The following is a 25352-nucleotide window of genomic DNA, read 5'->3' on the forward strand; positions in this document are numbered from 1 at the left end:
TTTTTTGTGGTTTTTTTTATTGTTCTATATTCTGGTTCATTACTGGTTAAATTAATTCCAAATTAAAATTATTTGAAGCATATCTTACCTTTTCAAAATTTCCTTTGATACCAAGCAAAGCAGAATGTGTTTCTGTGCTCAGGCTTATTTTGTTGGTAAGGATTTTTGTTTGGATTGGTTGGGGTTGTTTGTCTGTTGGGGGATTTTTTGTTCCTTCAACACAGTCTTTGATTTTTCTTTTAGCTCTACTTTTGGGATTTTTTTGGAGACGGGTAGTGAGGAGCTTGTGTTTCTGGTCTACAAGCTAGAAAGAAATCCTAAGTTCTTTCAAGCTACCTGCATCAAAACTCTACAGACAAAGAGATTGGGGAGAACCTGAGAAGACAGAGACCACACAAAACCTTGTACATATTGCTCAGCTCCAGGATCCGAGAGCAAGTTTTGGTGCTTTGAGTTCTTGTGGACTAAGAGTCATTGTCTTCAGAGTGGTGTCTTACTTTTAAAATCATCCAGCTGTGACTAGGATAGGTGTGTGTGAGGTGCAAGGCCTGGCTTCTCAAAGACTCTGTCCCTGCCTTCACCTAAACTTGTAGAGGAGTCCCTTTATCATAATTTCCTTTCATCAGTCTGTATTTATTAGTGCTTTTCTCTTTGCAGCTTCGAATAGCTATTTAATATCAGCAGGGCGAGTTTTTCTGGAATTCTTTTTATTTCTTCTTTTTAAATGTATTGTAAAAAGGAGAAAAGTTAATCCTTTACTTCTAAATCCTGTGTCAAGATTTTGTTTTGCTGCCCTAGTGGTTCTCTCTCCATAAATTGCACTTTCATAATCTTTTTTAATATGCACATTATTTTAAGGGGCTATAAATACTTTCAAATTTTAGTTGAAACAACTGAGTAAAACCTGTGCCTTACAAGATGTTTGTTAGTTACCATGACCAATGATAAATTTCATAAAGATTTGGGGGGGGTGGGGTTTTGTTTATTTGTTCAGTTTTTTAGACTGTAGCAGTAATGCATTTTAAAGATGAAAATAAGCAGAGTGATTGTTATGAAATTTGTTTTCAGTGCTATAAAGCTTTTTTTTTTTTTTAACATTTCTAACCTGATACTTTTATCATGGATGGGAAGTAACCCAGGAACAACCTTAAGGTTGCCTGAATATATCTGATCCTTCAGCATTAGCTGAAGGCCTTCCTCCCTGGCACTGGATGAATATTTGCCTTTTGTAAACAGGATAGATTCCTCTGCACTACCAAAAATCATACTGGCTTCTGCAACCTCATTTAATTGGAAACCTCCCCATGAGTCCTTTTTCTTAATTTAATTCCACTATTGCATTGACTCCAAATTTGCATCTGTATGTGAGAGGGACAATGAGCTTTTCCACATCACCTCTTCTCCACTGCATGCCAAAAGGAACACATAACTCTGGACAGTTCAGATGAGTTCACAAACATGTCTGCTGTTGCGTTTCAGCATCTGACTCTAGTAAATGTTTTCCCATTTCAATAAATATTCACACAGAAGTTTTTCTTTTCTAACTTTTAGGAAAGATAGTTAGCAGGAACTGCCTGTCTTGTTGGACAGGATATCTGACCTCTAACAAGACTGAAATGACTGCCACTGTTGCTTTGGTTAAAAGAAGAGCACACATCATTCCTGCCTGTGAACTTACCCCTCTCCTCTGATCTGTATCTGATCCCTCTTCTGGGGATTCTCGAGGACTCAAATTGTGAATTTAGTTGCTAGAAGAGGGCATTCAAAGTGTTGAGCTTCTCCCCTATGCAACACTTAATTCCTTTGTGCAAGTTTCCCTAGACCACACTGGCTGCCTCAGATTGGGGAGTGTGTCTGCCTCTGTGCACAGTGATCATCTCTGCTGCCAAGTCACACCGAGCCAGATCCTTCCTCTGGCTTTTCCAACCACTTGCCATGTAGTTGTTGCCCTCCTACACTGAATATTAGCAAAGGAAAAGAGCTTTCCAATCAAAACTTCTTCTAAAATTTTGACCTAGAGTCCAAGGACCCTTGAGGAAGGAGCCATTGACCTGACAGAAGAATGATTTCTCTGTAATCCAATTTTTTTTTTCAACTCCTTTTTCCATGCTGTGTAAACTCCTGTAGTTTTAGCCATGGCCTCATAAGGTGGAATAAATCCTCAAAGAACTCTTGCAAATTTATAAGATCCACCATATCAGATAAGTATTTCACTAATGATTTTTGGCATTTTGAAACAATTGAGGAGAGGAAAAATTTTGACATCACTGATGTGGAGTTCTGATGGGAGCTTTAAACACAGCAATAGTGGGGACACTCTTGTTCATATAAGCAATAGCTGTGCTGCCAGCATTATAGGATGTATTGTGCTCTAAACAGAGAACCATGATCCCACAGAACTTCATGAGTTATTTTCCAAATCTGAGTGCTCTAGGACAAGCAGATACAGAAGTTTCCTTTCACAGGAAATCACAAAGCTTGAGCTAGTAAGAAGGGATTATATGAATGCTCTCTAGTTCAACACTTTCTTTTATTTTTTCCAGTAAATGAGTAAATGTGTGAAAGTTGAGAGGTGTCTGTGTAAGGGAGGTATAAATTTGTGGTCAGGACTGGGAGATGGAGAGATGACAACTGAGATGGTTATGTCACTAAGCCACCTTAGGAATAGTTTCACTTTGTGAAAATTTACCAGAGTATTGGAAAAAGTTCCAGGCACTGCCATTTTCCTGGTTATTCTGTAACTAACTCCGTATAAATGCAACAGATTTTGGATTGACACTTTGCATTGCACTCAATGAGTTCATGATCTCACACTGTAAATATTCATTATTCTTATAACATGGAAACTGATTCTAAATGGAAAAAAAATCCACAGAGCATCCCTTCAGAATGAGAGGAAAGAAAACAAGCTTTTGGGAAAATGCAAGGAATATGAGTGTCTTGCAAACTTCATTACTGACTGTGTGTTTTCCTTCTCGCATGGAGCATAACCTTAATGGTATAGACATCCTTAAATCAAGTGGAGAACTGTATCAACTGCAAATGCATCTTCCATGAGTCTGTTGGTTTGGGAAGGTGAAAAGCATAGGTATGAGGGACGGGAGACAGACAGTGTAGCCTTTTTCATTATGTTTAATATAGTTTTCCTATTTTACTTACATGGTTTGTAGGTTGTGGAGGCTTTATGCATGACTTACACTTCTCTTCTGCCAGAATTACTGCTGAACTGAAGCCTGCTTCGACCACACTTAATGACTATACTGAAATAATTCATGTACTGGCATTTGATAACTTAAATATTGCTATTTGCTAATAGTCCTGAACTGATTTGGTCTCTCTGTTATTTCTAACTCAGTGGTTCACCCTGTTCTGTTTCCCAGTTGAGCTATTGGTTACTTAGCAGGAATGTTTTATTTGGTTTAATTTAGAAAGCGTGATGTCCAATGCCAGCTGTCCCATGCCAGCACAGTGTGTACTGTCCTTTAGGCCAAAAAAGACACAACATAATGACTAATGTGTTGAACATTGCTATTGTTATGTATGCTTTCCATTAATGCTTCTGCAGGTAGGGCAGCTGCAAATGGAAAGCAAAGCTCAAGAAAAATTATTGGCAGCTTTGAATCTTAAAATAATAGTAAAATGTAAATAAGGGAGAGTATAGCAGTTTTATATCGGTAGCTACCCTTGTGCAAGCACATACTTAGCAGGAATTTTTAGGTGGCTTTTTGTCTAACACAGGAGGGCTATAACTCCCTCTTCATCAGTCTCTTCCTTCCATTTCTAACTTCATTGCATTTCTTTTTCTGGCAACTCATATTGTTTTCTCTTCCACCTTCTTTCTTCCCATCCCACTGCATGCCTCTTTCCTTGATCTGACCTCAGAGAGGACGAATATGAAGAGGAGGAAGAAGAACAGCCAGTTACAGAGCCCAATACTGAGGATGAGGGAGAGGAAGAGGCCAATAGGCAGGTCAAAGCCAGGTACCAGGATTCAGCATTGTCCCTCCACCTTTTCTTCAGGCTCTGGCGTGAACTCACCAGCACAGTGTGCAGCAACATCCACCTTTTCACTCATATTCCTTGATGACCTTTTAAAGCCCCCCCCCCAAGGAAATATTTTTGCATTTAAAAGCTTTGGGGAGGGGGCTGGAGGGCAGCACTGCTAATGGAAGCATGTTTAATTATATAGGTTCAGTGCACTATGAACTGTATGCACTCACTCCTTTACGTGATGCTCACAAATTCCTAAAAGCTTTAGTGAAATAACTTCAAGCGTGCATAACTTTAAGCATGGTTTAGTTTAACTTCTTAGTTAAGGCAATGATGAAACACTACAATGATTAGCTGATGATGTTGCTTGGTTTCTTAGGTTTTCATCCTTATCTTCATAGTAATACCTTATTCGGAATATCTGTTATTGTGCAGTCTGTTGAAATTTTTTGGATGCTGCCTAAGATTTCATAAAAATTTTGTTCATGTTTTAGTAGCAAAGAACTACTTTGAGGCAAAACTGATATATATATGTGTATATATATATTTATAAATGCCTGCCTTTTTGTATATATACAGATATAACCAAATCACCAATTGATATTCTTCATTGATACTCAGTGTGTAAAATTTTGTGTAAAATTTTGCACTCATTTCTGAGATATATATGTTTGGCATTTGGCAGCTTGATCCTGGCAAACTGAAAGCATGAAAATACATTCTTTGTTCCAGACAGCCTTTTGATTTAGGTTAAATTATTTGGCTTTGCAACTCAGCAAAGGAGATTGCTTTTTTTTTTTTACATAAACCACATTTATGCAGACACTGTACAGCACAGAAGGAAGAAACAAAACTGTTTAATGTGTGAATTCCAAAGAAAATACTGTACTGTTGTTATTATTATCTTCCAGTCTGCAAAATTTGCTAATAGCTGCCTGAAATTTCAAAATAGAGTGATAATTTCCTCAAATCTTATTCTTAAAAGTCAAAGCTGAAACACGAGTTATTGGTAAATTTCATGAGTATACTAAAATACTGCTTTTAAAGGTGAGGAAGAGCCATGTGAAGAGCATAATGAATTTTTAGGTCACTGGTCTTTTTTAGATAATTATCTCTTTAAGTTAACTGGATGATATTCCCATTGCTTTCCCGAGTACCTTCTTTCACTGTCTCTGTAGCGTAACAAAAATTATCTGTAACCTGGCTATTTGTATTAGATGCTGTCAGGCAGGACTGGCCTGGCTTCAGTGTCTCCTGTCAAGCACAGTAGGTGCAATAGATGAAGGTTTTCAGATTTTCCATTGTGAGAATAATTACCTGGTATACACCTGATGATTAACTGCATAAGATCCCAACATATCTAAAATAAATTGTGTTTTTGTTACCTATGCTGTGCCAAGCCCACAGTCCTCGGATAAAGACTGTACCTAGTTGGGGATTGCAGAAGTGGTCTTTGGAAAATGAAATCGGCCACTTGCCGAGTGATCCAGTCCAAAGCACATGCACAGTGTTTATGCAGGGGTTGCTAGTGAAAACAGACACGCCAGGGTGCAGATCCCATGGCTTTTCACCTGCTTTGTGCTTCTGTCACTCACCAACATCTGCCTTCAGTAGGGCAAAGCAGATGTGTTTTCTGTTTCCTTTGAAGTAAACTCTGCAAGTCTCTATGGAAGATCAGCATGGAATGCCGACACTCCAAGAAATCAGAAATTAGTGCTTCCATATCTGGACAAATAACTGATAAGGTCTTGCATTTGCGATCATTCTAAACTTGAATTTTGACAGAACAGTGTTAATTGAGTACTTTTTTCTTTTCATCTTTGTTGGATGAACATTTTTAGTAAAAAGATCAGATTCCCAGGGAGGATGATAGTCAGATATCTGGATTTGGATAAGCAGTCCTGCAGACTGTATCTTGAAGCATCTGTGCTCCATGGAGTATTTTCCTGTGTGCTCAGTCTGCTTTGTACTGCTCTGACTATGTTTACAACCTAACTTGACTTATATGAAAATTGTTCTGAAAATAGGTGTGAAAAGGCTCACGAAAATTACTTCTGAAGCCTATAGGTTAAATCTCCTATTTTCCTTTACAATGAGTTGCTTGTTTTCCCCAGTATTTCCAACCCCAAGAAGAATCCCACTGAGATACAAAGATGCTAGTTCTCTTTATTTAAAAGGATGAGCTGTTCGTCTAAACTTTGGAAGTTTTTGTTTGTCTAACTCTACTTAGGTTTTTTTCTTCCTCTGCAAGTGTTACTGTTATCTCTCTTTGTCCCATTTTTCTCTCCTCTTCCCTTTTTAATGATTTTTTCCTCCTACAGTGAGGTTCCAGATGTGCATGAGGCTGTGAAGGAAAGCTTTTCACAGTGTTCTGACTCTTCAGCTGTCTCCAGTGCCATTTCTCCAGCTGAGAGGCCTCTCGCCTGCTCTAGAGCAAAGAGCTTTTCTAGCAACTCCTCTTCTGTGCCTGACTCATCTGTCTCTCATCATAACTCTGTCCTTTCATCACCATCTTCACCTGCAACAGCATTGCTGAGCTCTCCCCAAAATTCCTCTGCATCCATTACTCCAAAGGCATCTCCAACGGTGGAGAAATTACCTTATGTACCACACACTCCTTTTCACCTCTTCTCGTATGACTTTGAAGAGTCTCCAGCATCTGTGAAAGAGAAGGAAGCAGAAATGATGAGGGAAAACAGGTAGATTTTATATACCTGACAGTAATTTTTAGATAAATGAACAACACCTTTCAAGAATTTTACAGTGGTAATAATGCTACTCTATGTGTTGTATTATTTCCAGAACATACTGTACCAATTTTAGCCCTGTAAGCCTGTATTTTGATATGATATTTTTCCCTTGTCTTTGCTGACATCATTACTCTTCTTCTAGGTCTGTAGTTAATAAATATCCTGGCCTCCTCTATAGAGCAACAGATAAATAACCCATGATTTGGGAGATCACAGAAAGGAGCACCATTTTACTCTCATTTACAACAATGTAATTTGCAGACATGTTTTCATGAAAATTAATGGGGCTCTTCTGCTATAAAAGCAAGAGAGGTCAGATCAGCACTTGGAATTCAGGGGTGAAGTCCTGGCTTCAAAGGCTGAACTGCAAAATCCTAAATTTGTGGTTTGATTACAGTGCATATCTATCTCACGTGCAATTTTAGCTCATGCTTGTAATAAGAGATCTATAAAGATAACATATCTCTCAGAATAGACAGTTTTATCTCCACAACATCTGTTGAATTTACTTGTTCCTCATGCACTTCTTTTAGTTTTTAATTTAATTTCCACATTCCACCCATCTAAACTAAAAAAAAACTTGTTTTGTCTCATCTGTTTTCAGGTAAAAGGGATTTACAGTAAGTAGCACTAAAAACAATGATAGAGAATCACCTTGAAAAGAGGTTGATGATTTTTTGCTGTCTCTCACAGTCATTGGTGTTCTTTGAATTAGGTGCTGAAAATGTACATTATATTGCATGTATATATAATGCAACTCTCTCCAGCAGTCCTTCTGACTTTCTGCATGTGAACAAATGTTTTGATTCCTTTGATCCTTTTAATTTTTGATCTTTCTCTCCTAATAGGTGGATGTGTTTTGTCCCTTTTTTATTTTTCTGAAAAGCCTGTAAATCCAAGTAGTTGTTGACAAGTGGCTTAGTTCACATATTTTTCCTTTACCTGCAACTTGAACATTGGAATTCCTCTGAAATTGCATTTTCCTTCATAGGTGCATTTTGCCCTTACACCTCTCACACTCATTTATTGGTCTACCATTGCTGCTGCTGTTATACTTTAGAGAGTAGATTCCTAAATACCTCCTGTTCATGAACTATTTAGTATTTCTGCAGTGATTTTTTTTTTCTTCTGACCATCTTTTCTGCTTCCACTTAGTACAGAGGTTCAAGGGTGGGGATGAGGATTCTTCTGGGCTTATTTGGAGGAAAAGGAGGGCAAAGCCTGCACAATTTAGTCAGTAATACACCCATAAAAGAGGAAAATGTCTTGATGATTAATGCTGCTGGATAAAACTTTTGCATCTACACTGGTACATGAGACAAGAATGGAAAATTGAAGCAATAACCAATACTAGAGAAGGTTAGAAAGATAAACTTTGTGTACAGCATACAGACTTACCCTGGTATTCTGGTCTTGTCTTACTCCTATTTCAGCAACTCAGCGTTCCTCTGAATTTGATAGGATGTTGTGTCCAGACTAGTCCTCTGAATTTGTTTTTTTTAATTGTTGTAGGTCTGACTCCATAGGAGATGGGCTCTCTCCATTTTCAGGATGGTTGTCTTTGGACTAATTAAAAACCCTTGGTCTGAAAATGGGCTCTGCTCTATGTCAGCTTTTTCATGAGGCAGAGAAGAAAAGCACATGTAATGGTTGATAAGAAGGTCTCCTTGCAGTTGATCAAAATGGAAATGGAGGTTTCTGTGTCAGGAACATACCAGATGAGCTCTGAGTTCTTATCAGGACAATGGAGTTTTCTCATCTCTCACTCAGTACAGGCACAGTCAGAACATTTGTTGGGCTGAGCCTGTCGGAGAGAAGACCCAAGCTAGGTCTGTGCTACCAGGGAAGCTCCACTCTGTCCAGTGACACAGCCTCCAGCAGGCCACTGTCTCCAGTTTCTAGTTACTTTTCTTTTAGAGCAAGAAGGCCCAGTCAGGAATTATTTCCGCAAAATTCCTTTTGTGGCTCAGAAACATGCATGTTAGAATTTATTTTCAGAATTATTTCCTTGTTGCTGGTCAGTATAGTGTCCCAAAAACAGATGAGGTGGGGGGTGGTATTTTCTAAAGCATGAACCTGAAATTGCTGTCCAAGAGGACATGTCCTCTAAGGCACAATCCCTTCCATTGAAAAGCACCTAGCTGAAATCTACTCTGATTTTAACGTGGGCCTTGGCAGGCAGCAATGCTGTTGAACCCTTAGGAATGAAGCTTGAAACTTTGAATGAAATTTTGCATGGCTAGATGAGTGTGCTAAATGGAGCTGAAGGAAACCAACCAGGCTTTTCAAATAAAATTGCTGAGTGAAATTACTGAGTGCTGATGTATGTGAGGGAAGAAGCAGCAGAGAAAGATATGGTGAAGGAGGATATATCTTATTAATTATAATAAGGAAAATGATGTTGCTCTATTTCCTGAAATAAATTTTGTTATTTGCATGAATTGGCCTTGCAGAGCACTGATCTTCAGAGCCCATATGCTTTCCATGTAGGAAAATGGCATTGTCTGTGAACAGTATTAAAGAGAGACATATTAACATTTTCGCAAATCAAGAATCTTTTCCTAACATGCTGTTTAGGTACAATGGTTAAAAGGCACAGCAAAGCAACATAACTGCCTTTTCTATTCAGTGCAGGAGCCAGGATGAAAACATTGATAGAAGGGACTCTAGGGAGGTGGCCATTCCAGGAGTCCTGGAAACAATTTCTCTTTGATCAGCAAACTCACATTGAAGTGAAGCGAGTTTATGGGGTTTTTTAATGGAGAGAAGGTCTGATAGAAATTTCTAAAGCCGTGCTTCCGGAGACATATCTTTTTAACCATGGTGATGATTTTTTACAGACATTGTAAGAAATGGCACATAAGCTATTACTTATGTTGGGGGAGGGGAAAGAAAATACTGCTGGCTTTAATTGAAAAGAATGTGGTTGCTTTTCCATTTAAAATGCTAGCATTTGCAAGTCATGGATGCCCATGTTCAGATCATGTCTCAGGAGTGCTGCCGTTCTCCTTAATTTTAGTAGATATGAGTACTGCTGTCTTGGGCTGTTTTGATCCCTTTGCAAATGGCTGGATATCAGCTCCCAAAACAGCTAATAATTCTGAGTAACTGAGCAGCAATTCAAGTATTTCTGTTCTGAGTTGTCACTTGGGAGGACCATTCAAATCTCTTATTATTTTCCATACCAATAGCTCACTGTTTCATCATGTATTTTCATGCCACAATTGATATTAAGAGCACATGACTGGTTGCATATTTGGAAATAGAGCAACATTTTCAGAAGGTGGATGTTGGAAAAGTTCTGGGGTATGGGATCACTACCACACCGTAGACAAGAGGATTTACTGTTGCATGTCTGTTTGCTGATGGATTCTTTCTGTGTCTCCCTCTCTTCTACTTTTCTGCCCATTTCTTCAGATACAATAGCTATGGCAGCAGCTCTTACTCTTCTCCACGACCTTATGCTGGTGTGAGTGCCCCTACAACACCCACCACTCGTTATGGGACAACTCTGTCACCGCCTCAGGAGACCAAATCTGACAGGTTTGTAAATTTATCAGTGTTTTGACAACAGCTCCTTTGCAGAACAGGATGAAGGAGATAAATGTAAACTGCTCTGAATGAGTACAGGAAATAGTTCCTAGCCAGATTTTTTCAAACATTGAGAAAAAAAATGGGAAAAAAATCTGAATGTGTTCATTTCCCACTCATTCTCAAGCCTTGCTGTCTGACTTGGTGTTAAAGGCTGGGTGTATTTCCATCCCATTCCTGTTTCTTCCACTTAAATGGATAAAGCAGAATTACTTCATATATAAGCTGTTCTAAGCATTAAAAGGTGAATTAAAACACATTTTCTTTCCATTTTGAAAAATAAATTCAGATAGATCTGTTTTCACTTCTATCATCTTAAATCAACTACAAAATCTTGGAAATGTGCTTAGCTTAGAATTTCCTAGGCCATAATTTTGTCCTTTCTTGAAAATATGTGACATATCTCATTGTATTTCATCAAAAGTAAAATATTTACTGTAGCTAAAGCAAGCTCCTAATAACCTACCAGTTACCAGATTGCTTCAATTAAAAAAAATTAAAAGGGGAAAACACCCCAACCCAGCAAAAAAAAAATATTTTGAACAATCAAAATACTCTTGAATTATGTAAGGCACAAGGGGAAAGAAAAAAGATAGGAAAATGTTATGGATATGTGAAAGACATTCTTGGCAAGAGGTTTGGACCACCAGAAATTATCTGTAATAACCTGTGAGTAAATGACAGCTTCAAAGGATGTCATGCTGACTTTAAGAAGGAAAAGTAAAAGTTTTTAATTAATTTAATTAATTAATATCCAATTAGGCCAGATGGGATTTGGATTGTTTGTTTCCAAACTGGCCTCTAATTAATAGAAACTGCATCTTCCACCCTGTTTTCTGAACTTAAGGTTTTTTACAGGACCATTTTTCTATATTCCAGTTAATTTTTGTTAATGACTCTTTGGCATATTTCTGTATGTGTATTTGTGTTTCTGTGTGTATGTGTATATTTTTGAACCTTCCTAATGCCTCACATCCTTTCCAGACTGCTACTCGGAATGGTTCAAGTTAGGTTCTTCCAGCATACATGTATTTCTAGCCATGAGGTATTCATTTAATCCTTTTTTCAAGTGAGTAATTACATTAAGTTTCTCTTTGGAGAACGGCATTGTTTTTCATTTGCTCATCTTCCTGGAGTGCCTTGCCTCGATTTGTCTTTCCTGCTCTCAATGAAATTATTGCCAAGTGCAACCATAATAAAAAACTCTACCAGCATATTCATCCCGTTTACCTCAGCAAAATTGATGCAAGATAAGCAAAAGTTACAAGTCTCCCACTGCTTTGAAAGTTTAAGATTTTCAAACCCCTGCTCTTTTAAGCTTCTGATTGCTACTGTGGCAAAAAAACCCCAAAGTGGTCAAACACTGAGATGGCTAAAGATGGTTGGGCTTGTCCTGCAAGAGGCTGATGGTGCTGGCCCTGCTCCAGTGAAGAAAGCCTGCTTTCATTTCAGCATGTGCCTAAGTGCCTTGCTGGTTTGGAGCCAAAATGCCTTGGCCCCACAGGATGAAGCTGTAAAATTTGCAGATTCATGGAGAGTCAGGCCAGAGGGGAGTTCTGCAGTCATCTGTTGTGACCTATAATGGGTCTCACAGAAGCTAAATGAAAGACCCCTGTACTCTCACGTGTTTTCAAGTGGCAGCGTATGATTTCTTCTGAAAACATTGCAATATTTATTATCACTGCTAGCAAAATACTTTATATTGTGAAGCCAGTTTTTCTAGCAGCATCTTTCAGCCAACACAGCTTATCTTTCTTTTTTCTTTGAAACTGTAAAGTGCTCTACCTTCAACCATCAGATCTCTCTTACATGTTGTAAGTGACTAAACACAGTGCTCATGATTATCATTATCTCAGTGCTCATCATTTTCTCTGTCTTTCCTTCAGGTTATGTTTGCCACTTTCCACCTCACATGATAAAAATCTCCATACTCCTGTTTAAATTTGCAGCTTGCTGTTCATGGTAGTTCATGAACTCAACAGGGTTTCTGCATTTTTACATTTAAGGGTTGTCATAGCCTGATAATTCCTGTCTATGAATCTCTGAGAAGTGTGAAAAACGTGTGTACACCATGGCTTTGTGTTGTCTGCAGAATAGATGCAGTTATCTCTGTAAAGATAATTAAGTTTACAGTTTCAGATACCATATTGCATTTCTTGTTCTTTTTGAGAGTGCTGCTGCACATGTATAGTTCTGCAAGCTGTAAGGAGCTGACTGCTTTGAAGAAGGGCAGAAGCCTTCCTTAACTTCATTGTCCTGAAAGATGTGCATTGAAGAAATGTCCATGTAGAGTCTGATGGATGGAATTTGCTTATTAGAGAGTAATGTAGTGCATGGCACAATGCTTGGCACTAATTAGGAAATGGAAAGTATTGTGGAGGTGTTCACAGTCTTCTATGAATGGTGTTTGACTCAGATTATGTAAACACTGTTTCCTACCTCCTGATGGTAAAAATTTATGCTGATTCAAACACCCAAAAAAAGTTAAAATGTTTGGGGTGTGGGGAGAGGAAGACATTTGATAAGAAGCAGATGCATATCTATGGCTAGCTCTAAGGTGTGTTTTTTGGTTTCAGCTTATGCTACAGTTATGCAAAGCCTTCACAGAAAGATTCCTGTCTTTTATCATGCAGGGAAGATGGTACCATTTATCTGACCTTCGAGAGTGAGGAGGCAAGAAGAAGCAGCATTTAGAGAGGTGCCCAGCACAATGATTCATGCTTCATTCAGTTACCCTGACAGGCTTTTCAAACCCTTGGCTGCATAGTGCTTATGTAAACAAGAGCTACAACTTAGGTGGAAAGAAGCAGTATGGTTGACACCTTGACATTCATACTTGCAAAATCCCCTTTGGCCAAGATCAGTGCGAAAACATAAGAGCAGTATAAGTCAGTGTAAAAGTAGCTGTTCTTTGAAATCCACATAATCTATATATTTCTGATTGTACAGCAGAAGAAAAGGCTTACTTTACTGTTTCTAAATACAACTGCAAGCTTTTGGCATCTTCTTGCAATGCTGTTGTTCTCTCTCATTTCCCTGGGTCCCCTGTGGAGAGCCATGTTTCTTAAGTGCATATTGCAACCATGAGAATCCTGCTGAAGGAGGGCAAATTGCAGCCCTTCATTGGGAGAGAAGAAGGAGTGTGTCAGTTCTCTTGTATCTCTCTGTTTGTGAATGCCTTCTAATGCATAAGAAGTATAACCCAGTCTGCCTGTTTTCTAATGCAAAAGACTGCTTTGCTCCATAAATACACTGCTCCCACTCTTCACAACTTAAATCACCAATTAACTCTTTCTCCCTAGTTATTAAAAAAAATCATTCTCATAACATCTTAAATTTTTATAACAAAGGCAAAATGCAGTGCATGACTAAAACACATCAGGAAAAAAAGCATTTTTCTGTCCCTCCAAGTTGGCACCTTGCCCGGGGGCAGAAGGTTTTGTAAGACTCGTCTGTATTTCCATGCCTTATGCTCACACTTAGGATATTTCTGTCTAGCCAGACTGCTTTGTCAGGCTCTGAATCTAAGACAGTCACTCAAATTGAAACTGCAGCCTGGAGTCTGCCACTGGACATCAAACATGTCACTTGCAAAACTTCACAGCCCCTCACAGGGTCCTTTTGGTGGTGAAGTGTTTGCATTCTTGATCATGGCCATCCATAGAGGAGATCATGAAGGAGTGTAACTTCTAAGGCAAGAGCTCCTAAATTCAGCATCAGCTTTAATTCATTCCACTACTAGAAAAATATCCTGCTGGTGTGTTTGCCAGGGTGGGTTTCTTCTGATGCATTTGCCAGGAGATGGTTCCCTCTGGGCCTGATAGTCAAACAGTAGTACAGTCAGCCTAGCTCAGAAAGCCTTCTTGGGGCACTGCTTGCCAAAGGAGCAGGAGTTCATGGTCTCACCTCTATCTGTTAAATTAATGCCAGAAAGTTCAGCTCGCAAATCTCCACTTCTTGAGGCTCTTGGCCAGTCGCTGTGAACTTAGTCTCCACCTCTGGCTGGTCCCTCAGAAGTTCTTCCAAATCTCCAAGCCTGGTAAAGGCCTACTGTGGTGTTTGCAGATTATTCCTGTTTGAAGCATCTCCAGCTTTTCCAGAGCGTTAGAAAATAGGCTTTAATATTAACATATTAATATTAAATATATTTCGCATTCTTCAATATGGTTTCCATCTCACTTGCTTTGTGATCTACAGCAATACATTAACTTGGGTTCCTATGATCCAGTGTGTTGAATATTGAGTGTTCATTTCCATTTTCTTCTGTATCTTGCCAGAAAATGTATCTTCAAATATTTATTTCTAAAACTGACAGTGAGATTAGCATTCCTAGATTATAGGTGGTTATTTTCTCCTCTGACACTTAAACACCATACCTGAAGTATAAGCATAAAGTGCAGCAAAAGTCTGCAGATACTCTTCTTTTGAGTTTTATTCCCTTTCCAGGTGCCTGACATAGTGATATGCTGGAAATCTGGTGCTTTCTTTCATATTTCTCTTTTTAAAGCAAAACAAATAAACAAAGCAAAACAAAAAAAAAACCTGCTTGAGAATACCAAACAGCTTTTCAGTTAGATTTTCTACTAAAATTAAAGTTCTCAGTAATTGACAACACCAGGGAGATGCTACTGGATGAAGCTTCTTGGCAGGTTCTTTTCTTTTCTTTTCTTTTCTTTTTTTTTTTTTTTTTTTTTTTTTTTTTGCTAGCCATTTATCACTAATTTGTCCTCTGCAGTTCCCTTACTCCAGCTGTTAAGCACTAAGGTAAAACAGAAACCTATGAAACAAAACCTGCTACATAACCTACAAAGCTCCTGTTCTCCCAGGAACTGCTCCTCTTTCCTTGGCTTTCTATTCTTTCTGTGTGTACTTCTGGGCTCTCAGACTAGAGATCGTGATTTTTCCTTGTGGTAACTGCCAAGCACATCTCTCACTCTGAGTAACATAATGAGGAACGGATAGCTTGGTAACTGATAATAGCGGCCCAGGGCAAAAGCCTCAATTTTATTGCTGAGATTTTTAAGAGGAAAAATGACCTTAGGAATTACTTGATGATTTACAGTTTGGGAAGCAGTGGTGGCTTGCACTGGCCTAGCTGCTTGTCGAACTACTGTGTAAGCAATATTCTTGATTGCAGCTTTGTGGACTTCATCATAGGGCATATGTTTAAACAGAAGCATGAACTGGTTATGGTTTCAGACTGCAGAGTGTTGCCGGCTGAACACGCCTTGTGTGGTGCTGCTGCTCAGGGCACACCCACCTGATCCTGGATCTACGCCTGGGCTCTGCCAGCCACTTCCAGGCAAAGTGTAACTCACCTGGATGAGAAGCTGCAGGCTGGAGAAAGGCAGAAGCACAGTGTAAAAGCTGCACAGGTCAGCTGGAAGAGGAGAGTGTATGTAGAAAGTGCTTGCGCATTGGCCAGGCTCTGTGCAACTCTCTCCTGCTGTACCTCTAATTTGGGTAGTCCCCTGTACCAGTTAAAAGTCTAGCATTAATCAGTTCTTCTCTTGGCCATTCTCAAGTTTCTTCCTTAAAGGAAGCGTTAGTCAATAGTTTTAGCTCTCAATTTTCTGTTTATTTTTGAGAGAAGTTTTGTAAAGATTCCTTAAGTAATGTTTAGTCTGTTTGCAAAGTCTTATATCAACATGCTTTTGAATTTGCCGTGTCATGTAGGGAGACATAATACACAGGGAGTTTCTTTAACTGTGAAAAGCAATATGGCTCTTGGCAGCTTTGCCTCCCCTTTTGTCTCTTTCTAAGCTGGAAAGCGGATTTATTTTGTTAAAGCCAAGAGACATTTAGAGTTACTTAAGCCCTGAGTAGGAGCTGCAACTGTTGTACCCTCCCTATAACATTCCCATGGCTGAAGGAACAGGAGCACTTTGCAAAATTAGGTAATTAGTGCTTCTTTATTAAAGGTATTAATGACTCTGCCCCATGTAGTATTAAAGACAATCCTGAATATTAACCTTATGACCTAAAGGGATTTCCTCTCATAAGTCATCTGTGGATTTTTTTAGCTCTTAAAAATATACATTTTTATTTTGTATTCTTCCTGTAGATAGCCATTTCTATTTAGGAAATTTTAAAAATTCAACTAAACAGAGGGAAAGAGAGCCAGAGTAAAGAGTATCTCAGAGCTTACATGAATGATGAACATTTGAAGTTCAGAATTTCAGTTTTGCTTTCAGAAAGACACAAAATATTTTCATCCGTTTGCAACAATTCAGGGCACATAATCCCCTTCACAATGTATAGTCCATGATGGAGTATTTTCAGAAAACTGCAAGAACTTGCAAAAAAGTGTGAGAGGTCTTGTGTCAGCCTGAATTTGTTTTTATAATAATGATTGCTAATTCACTGCTCTGTTAAATGCTGTGAGTCAGGCTAGCTGAATTTTTTTTCAGAAGAGCTTTGCTCTACAGTCAAGATTCTGGCTTCATATACTATGATCTGTGTATATGTTTTGCCTTTTTTTTCTTTTTTTTCCCCCCTTTATTCTTTCTTTTTCCTATCTCTTCTTCCAGTAAGATACGTTGCTAATGACCTCTTTGGCCCTGTGTCCTGATGCTGTGGTGAGAAGCTCTACTCACAAATCTACTGACCTAGATGCTTTCTTGTTGTGTATTTTCTTTCTGGAATGAGAAAGTAATAACACAGCTTGTTTAGCTTTTACTGGTTTTAACAGCAGGCATAAGAAAGCTTTTCTTAACGTTTTTTTTATATTAACAGTCCATTCTTAATAGCCTTGTATTCTCTACATGACTAAAAATAGTAGTTAGAGTAAGCATCCTTCTGGATTGTATTTGTGGAGCTGAACAAATGGTTGATATTACCAGCTGGTAACATATGACACCAGCACTAAAATGCTGGTATATATTAGATATAACCCCATTTTGTGAGTGATCACTCTATTATGCTTTCATTGAGCATTCACATTCTCTCTTCTGTTAAAATCTCTTATCACCTTTGATTCAATGCCAGAAGTTTTTTAGCTTTTCTCTTGCTTATCCATTTTTCAAATATAGCCTGCAGCAGTAAGACCTAAAAATTCGTGAGGCCTGAAGGCACTGTCACCCTTTAAACAGCATCAAAGCAACAAATTACCCAAAGGCTGAGCCCAAGCCTTCCCACCAGCTGGTTTGGCCAGTCATGCTGCCATTTGCAATTCAAGTATGTGTTCACTGAAAGGGAACATTTACTTTAAGTGTTATTGCCAGGGAAATGCAGAAACAAAAGTCAGTTTTGTTGACAAACTGTACATGGACAGATCCTTTTTCAAATTGTTTAGAATGTTTGAGAAATACCTCTTAATGCTTGCTTTTCCTCTGGCTGCTTTACAGGTTTGTACACCCTGAAGGTAACCTGCTTACCCCAGGTTTAGTTTATGCACATGTAGAAAATTACCGATAGAGTTTACTAAATACTAAAACTGTTCGTTTACAGTTGCAGTTCATATTAAAAAGAGTATGGTGCACCCAAATACCAGTTGTTTGGCAACAGCAATGATTTTATGAGGCTTTATAAGGCAGCTGGTCTCAGCATTTGGTGTGAGGTGTGGTCCCCGCCAAGGACAGATGTGTGTGGTTGAATGGGTGTAACCACTAAGCGAGCAGTAACTCAGCTGTAGCAGTGCTGTTTCTTTGCCTGCTCTTTACTAAATGTCACTGAAGACCCAAAACCTTGATTATTTGTGCTTTAAGAAGTCAGTGTCACACAGGGGGTCAGCTGACCATGTTCCTGTCTGTTTAATTATGACCTCTGTGTCCAGAACCTTCTAGCAGCTTGGGCTGTTAGATTTGACCATTTCATGCAACAAACTGTTGTACATAATAGGACTGTGTTTGGGACAAAGGAACTGAACCAGGGATGTGTGTGCACTCTATATTGCAGCCTGTAATTCATCTGAAGTATACACTCATGACCAGTGAGAAACATGGAAATTCCAGGTTTTGACTACAGTAAATTCACGAATACAAGCCGCACTGAGTATAAGCTGCATCTCTGGGTGTTGGCAAATATTTCGTTCTTTGTCCATAAATAAGCCGCACCTGAATATAAACCGCTTTGTCATTCTCAGCGAGGACCCGCGTGCAACAAAGTTGCCAAATACTAACAGAACCGCAGCAGGGCGGGGGGTTTACTGGCTCAACTAAGACTGTGCAGGCTCAGCCCGCTAGGGGCTGCTGACGGGGCCAGGTGGCCCAGCTGGGTGGTGCCGCTCGGGGCTGGCCACCGCCTCTGGGTTCGCTCGCCCTGGCCCCGCTCACGCCGCGGCGCCAACCGGGCACAGAGAGAGCGCCCCGCTCACGCCGCGGGACCGGCCGGGCACGGAGCACCCCCTGCTTCTGCCACGGCGGCAGAGGGCGGGGGCAGAGCCCCCCTCCTCCTCCCCGAGCCACGGCAATGGCGGCACTGGGCCCCCGTCGGCTCCCCGAGCCGCGGCAATGGCGGCACGGGGCCCCCCCGTCTCTCCCCCGGACTGCGGCAGAGGAGGGAAGAAGAGAGCTCTCCCGCCTCTCTCCCCGCCCCCCGTGCTGCCTGCAGGGAGCCAGGGCAACAGAGTAGCACTTTGTAACAATCGCGGAATGCCGGCTTTTACTGGCAGGTGCTTGGCTCGGCGCCCTGGCTGGCACGTCTGGGGTTGTAAATGTCAGAAAATTATTCACATATTAGCCGCCCCCGAGTATTAGCCACACTTCCAGGTTTCCACCAAAATTTTTGTCAAATTGCTGCAGCTTGTATTCGTGAAATTACTGTAATTATTGTTGATTTGATTCGTTTTGAAGAGATGGCAAGCTAACATTTTCAGTTCTTCGCTCACTGACTTTTCTTCTGGGCACATGGCTGTAGATCTTCTATTTGGATTGTGATGCTGCCCTTCATACATCTGTAAATTTTAACCCAGTGAGCAATGCTTGCCAAACTATGCTAGATCAAACCCCTGAACAAGGTGTTTTAGCATGTGGAGGTATTTTAATACCAGGGTTAGCTTAGAATCCTGTCTGCAGAACTAAGCTGTGCATCTCCATGTGATTTCCCTGTAATCCCCTGCCTAAGAACGTGCATTTATTGTAGGGCCTCAAAGAGCTCAGTCAGAGCTGAAGGCTTCCAACCTGCTAGATGATGTGCAGACCTACAATCACTCTTTTGGTCTCTCAGCATCACCCCATCCTTCCCCTAAATTTTCCTTCAGTCTTCTTTTAAGCCATATCTTCCTTTGACTCTAAATGGAGTTTGCAGACTTCATGGCAGCTGGGCAGGATGGGATATCAAGATGAATACACAAAACAGATAAAAACACAGACTTGATAGGGACCCTCTTTTGCCATCTCTCACAGTTAATTTCTGTATCTCTTCACATGGAGGCACTGTTCATTTTTCCCCTTCGAAGAGTAATTTCTGATGTTATATCCAACCATATAGCCATGATTTTGCCTGCTACTACAGGGATGGAGCTCTAACTTTTGAATTTTAGTACAGTAGTGCTACTGTTTCTGCTGAGAGCTTTCTCTTGCAACGTATACTGAGGTCAAAAGTTAAAATGAATTTAAAATATGCTCAAGGGAAAATTCACCACATGTACTTGACTGTCAGGGTTTGAGGATTTTCCCCCTTTTTCTAACTGCTGAAGCATATTAGAGATTTTTATGGTTTTGAGTGTGATCCAGCATTGATACTGTAGCTTTGGAGAAGTGCCAACAGGGACTCTTACAGAATATCAAATTTTATACCATCTTATGTAATGTTTATGCGGGTGGGATATGACATATTGAAATTCAATTTATTGAAATTATTGACATTATATTCATGCCCTGCTGCCAGTAGGGCTGAAATGGCTATGTTTTTTGCTGTTCTTGCTTGTACAGACATAGACACTTGGGGAAGATAGGTTTGCATTAATATTTTTGTCTTCTTTTGCACCTATTTTCACTGGTGAACTGGTACTATTGTGCTAAATGCCTACACTGTGCAGCCATAGGCAAGTAAATAAATAAGGGAAAGGATGTGAGATCTTAAAAACAAGGAAAATTTATTCAGGTTTGCTTTTCTGGTTAAGGAACCTTCCTCTAGGCAGGCAGGGTTTAGTTTCCTTTTGCACAAAAGGCAGTATCTATTTCTGTCATTAATCCTTTTATTGCAAAACTCATGTTACAACAATGCACAGAAACCACTCTACATTAGTTATGTCTTTTTGATTTTATCAGTCTAATTCAATCAGTGTGCATCTGTATAAAGCTACCCTGTACAATACAGATTTTTTTTCCTGTCTAAGAGACAGAAAGAAAGACACATTTGCTCTGAGGTCACTCTGTTGCCATCTGAGAAATTTGTGGTACCAATACCACCATGCTGGGGGAAGGTTGTGTAAGAGGACCCATTCTCCCAGACAAAGTACTGCTTACAGTAAAGCCAATTAAAAAAATCTGCATCAAGACCAAACTATAAGTGAATGTAAATAGAGCCTTATATATTTGAAAAGTCTTTACTGGAGAGGCCATCATTCCTGATAGTTTTCAAAAATGGTTTGAGAAGACTGTCCCCTTGTGTTTTACTGATATGTTCTAACATGAGATTCATCTTGCTCTTACACCACATGCAGCAAGGAAATCATGGTAATTTACTTTTGTTTTTCTGTATAGAGGATTCTCAGGTGTCTGCGACACGTCTGTTTTTAACATCATTGCATAACAGTTTTTTCTTTAAAATTTCAAAAATCTATTACAGGATTCAGCTTTTCTATTAACAGGATTATAAAGTTTAAAAAAATATTTAGGTAATGTTGCAGTTGAAATAGACTGAAGAATTTTTACACATGCTTTATTTGTGCTTCAGAAATTTGGTTTTTTAGGAAGTCTACCCTATTTGTTTTTGTTCAGCTCATCACAGAATCTGTAATCAATTTAGCAAGTACACACTTAGCTAATGCTTTAAAAGATCCATACATAAATATTGCCATGTCATTCTACTGGTTGGGATTATGTTACTTTCTGAATGATTGCTGCACGTTTTTTGCCAGTATAATCAATAAAAGTGACACGGAGAAATCTGATCTTCCTTTTCTGCAGGCCAGCTTTGGGTGGTCTCCTTACATCATCTTTTCGGCAGCACCAGGAGTCCTTGGCAGCAGAAAGAGAAAGACGCCGTCAGGAGAGAGAAGAAAGGTTGCAAAGGATAGAACGTGAAGAAAGAAACAAATTCAAGTAGGACCCAAATTTGCTCTCAATCTCTTGCTTTAATGTGTGATAGATTGATCAATCATTGAGACATTCAACTGCAAAATAATTGAATTGATGAATAGTTTATCTCTTTAGACACTTTTCTTAATCCAAGTATCTTAAAAACTGATAGATTAAAGACATCACGGATTTTGACATTTAATAAAAAATCTACTTTTTTCAAGGCAACCAGTTATACTGTCTGGGTATGTACAGAGGCTCAGTTTTATTAGCTAATATACTCACCAAATTATAATTTCAGTGAGGCATAGGATTTGAAGGTGAAACAGTGGGACAAAAGTATCCAGAAGGGAGGAAGGGACACTGAAACATCTTTTTACTTTTAAGTTATGTGAAGTAGAAATGTCTTGCTGTATTGTAACGGCTTTTAACTACCACTTCCTGCATTTCTGAGCACATGTCTCTTCCTCCTGAAATCAACAACTGATAGAAGGTAATGACCAAAGTTACTGTTCAAACCTTGGCCAGACCAATGTCATAGCTGAATGCAGGAGTTCGCATTTTCACATGTGAGAAAATGTTGTGTGATCTGGGATCCCAGGGTTTGCCGCCTGAGGATAGTAAGAGACAAACCTCCTCAACCTCTTCAGTCCATGCCTAGAAATCCCAACAGAAACATTAATAAAGACTGCAGCTGACCAAGGATAGATATGGAATCTATACCTGAACTTGTTTGCCTTCAGTCAGAAGAGTGTACACTAAGAAATCAATTTGTTTCCTCATAGACAGGAGTGAAAAGCAAACCTATTTTTTGTAGTTAGAAGACATAATGTAATAACTTATAGAATGGTATTATAAATGTTTTGTAGCCTTAGAATCGGTAGTTATGGAAAAGATGGCAGAGGGTTTCATGTTAGCTTGTTTATTAGTATGCAGGATTGTTTTCACTGTAATCATCCCTTTAGTAAGAAGTAGAAACAGGCTGTGATTCTGTGAATTTGGAAAGAGGAGTAACTTAGGAGTGGTTGATTGATATTCTCCTGGCTCCAGAAGATAGCTAGTTTAGAAGGAAATGAGAGGCAGAGGGAAGGTGGAAGAGCACCATAATAGGATCTTTGGCAGCCAACAGCTGCCCAAGTTCTCCTGAAACAGAAACAATAAGGTTGCAGTCTTCCAACCTCTTCCAAAAACTCTCCCTCTAAGTGGTATCATCAGACTGCAGCAGGCTGCCATGGACAGCCAACATGATCTTTCAGAAAGGAAACTCCCAGACTGAAAAAGCCAACAGGGCATTTGGCAGATTGACCTGTTTGAATAACACATCTGCATATTTCAGTAGAGGTTGGCTACAGTAGTCTGTCACTATAAGAAGTTTCTAAAAGTCAGAAAAAAAATTCAAAATGTACATTTTCATCCCTTTATTTCAGAGTCATGTTTTGGATTTGAGTTTTGTGATCACCCAAAAGCTATAACTTTTGTTTGAGCAGAGGGTCTCCAAAGCCACCAGACTTCACAAAGAGACAGCATCCCACAGTTGATTAAACAGTCTGGCAGGAGGAAGACAAAGTCACAGCAAGCAGTCATGGACAGTTTCATAAGAGTTCCTGGGATTTCATTATCATATCATCAGTCTGGCTAGAAACCCAGTCTCTGAAGATGTATTTTTGATTAAAAATAGCACTTGCAATTCAGTCTTTAAACTCGTGAGCTGTACTGGGTTTACCATCATGACTCATTTGTTATCTCATTCTTTCCAACTCTGCCTCAAGAACATTGCACTAGGTTCTGGCACCATTATTGGCAAATTGATGATAATTTAAAGGCGAGCATCTCTAATTGTGAAAGTGCTGGAGGATAGGAGAGCTGGAGGATTAGGAGAGGAGCTACAAAACTCCTCCAGCATCCTGCTAACCCAAGGAATACTTTGCAGAATGAACATTTTTCTCAGTAAATGGACTACAGTACCCATTGCATATGCAGAACAATATGTCCTAAAATAAAGTGGCTATTTTTCAGCTCCAGGGAAGAGTGAAAGTTGTCAGAGGGGAAAGAGTAATGTTTAAGTTTGCCTGCTAAAGATTTCCTGGAATACTTATAAAATACTGTGAAAGTATAACCAGTTCAGAATTCAAAGTTTGTGGGGATGGCCTGAAAGAGTAATGTGTGTTCCCTGTTAAAAGACTTTTGAAGAGCACTTGAAAGCAGATGTTTCATACCTATTGGTATAACTGATTATAAGGAATTCATTTAATGACACAATATAAAGAGAAAAAATAAAAAGGAGTTATTAATAAAAGGAGTAGTTCTGAAAATCTTTCTGGTACTCAGCTTACATTGTGAAAGGGTCTAGCAGAGAAGGTGAAGGTCTCATCAGTTTTGTCTACCATTCAACTAAATACTAAAAATATATTGTAGGGAACCATCTTGCTGTGATGTTGAGATATTCACTCAGTTCTGCTGTGTTCTGAGTTAAATTTGCATTCATGTTTGTGGATGTGGCAGGCCTGTCCGAAATCATAGTACTCAACCATCCAGCAAACTTGACTTGGCAAAAGTTAAATATATGGGTTATTTGAGGATATGTGGGAGTGGCAACAGACATAAAGGGAGTTTTTTATCTAAAACTCAGGATGAAAAATAAGGAAGTGAAAGGTTGTTATCTGTCCAGTGATGCTGCACACACCCTCTTGGAATGCAGAATTGTCCTTCTCAGTAAAGGCAGTCTGCTGTTCTGTTCCCAGCTGTGGCAACTAAAACCCACTAAGGAAAGGTTCCTTGGCAAGAAGTCCAATGGGTTTTCTCACTGCCTCAGTCTGTCCTGCCAGGGGCTGCAGTCACTGTCTTGGGGCGTTCTGAGATGGAGCAAACGAGGGATGGTTTAATAACCACACATGTGCCTGCCCACTATGAATCTCATTTCAGATACCAGGTTTCATAGTATGCTACAAGTTTTTCATTTTTTGCAGGTTTTTTTATAATTACTTTTCATGACCTTCCCAGCTACATATTTGGTGGTGTATGTATGGATAAGTGTACACTTTTCAACAAAAACAAACAGGATTTTTGACAACAACCTTCATTGTCTCTGATCAGTTTGTGTTTACCACTTTTGGTTTCTCTTATTGTACTTATTCTTCTATTACTTACCTTTTTCTTCTGGTTTCTGCTGCAATTTACTGTAATTCTCTTTCTAGCCGTGATTATTTAGACAAAAGAGAAGAACTAAGACAAGCAAGAGAAGAGAGGTTTGTATGTCATGCATCTATCCTTCCCTATCCTCCCTCTGGTTATTTGCACTCCCTATATTCTTTGCTGTGGAGCTGTGTATGTTTACATTTTTAACTCTGCTTGCACAAAACACTTTTATTCCAAAAGACTTCTACAAGAAGTTGTTAAAGAGCAGAATGAAGTCCAGCTGTAAGCACAGCAATAAATGAGGAGCAGTGAGAATGCTTAAGAATGATTGATGATCCTGTATCTATTTGTGTGGGAAATAAGTTTACCCCATTTGCCTCAGAAATTTACCCAAATTTAGTAGAGTTATAAATTGAATAAGCCTGTCTTTTTCACCCAGTGGGTCCCAAGCTTTCTGGAGGGTCAGAAAAGGCAGCTGAGGATAAAGGAAATTGGGGTCACAAGCATTGCAAAACTGCAGTGACAGGCTGATGGAAACAGTTGTGACCCACTCTGAGCATAAATTTCTCTTTCAGTGCCAAGTTTTCTTTGCCGATCTCTTTAAACATCAGCAAGTTAATTACAAAGCTTAGCAGTGTTTATCATTGGGGCATTGTTTTTGTTTTATTTAAATTGCATATTTAAAGGGACTGAGGGTTTGGGT

At 39.3% G+C, this 25352-nt stretch overlaps 1 protein-coding gene across 6 annotated transcripts in view; it reads left to right on the top strand.

The window, feature by feature from the left end:
- The window catches only part of FHOD3 (formin homology 2 domain containing 3), a 384381-nt gene that overhangs the window by 279895 nt on the left and 79134 nt on the right, over positions 1-25352 (top strand). For 4 of the 6 annotated variants that reach the window (XM_033076601.1, XM_033076348.1, XM_033076416.1 and 1 more), the window contains exons 11-13: positions 10158-10283; positions 21404-21538; positions 24709-24759. In XM_033076601.1, coding sequence (XP_032932492.1) covers positions 10158-10283; positions 21404-21538; positions 24709-24759 — 312 coding nt within the window. The remainder of the gene's footprint in view (positions 1-10157; positions 10284-21403; positions 21539-24708; positions 24760-25352) is intronic. The other 2 variants (XM_033076505.1, XM_033076686.1) reach the window with 1 other exon arrangement.

The sequence above is a fragment of the Catharus ustulatus genome, chromosome 1, assembly GCF_009819885.2.
Source record: "Catharus ustulatus isolate bCatUst1 chromosome 1, bCatUst1.pri.v2, whole genome shotgun sequence".
NCBI classification, from domain to species: domain Eukaryota; kingdom Metazoa; phylum Chordata; class Aves; order Passeriformes; family Turdidae; genus Catharus; species Catharus ustulatus.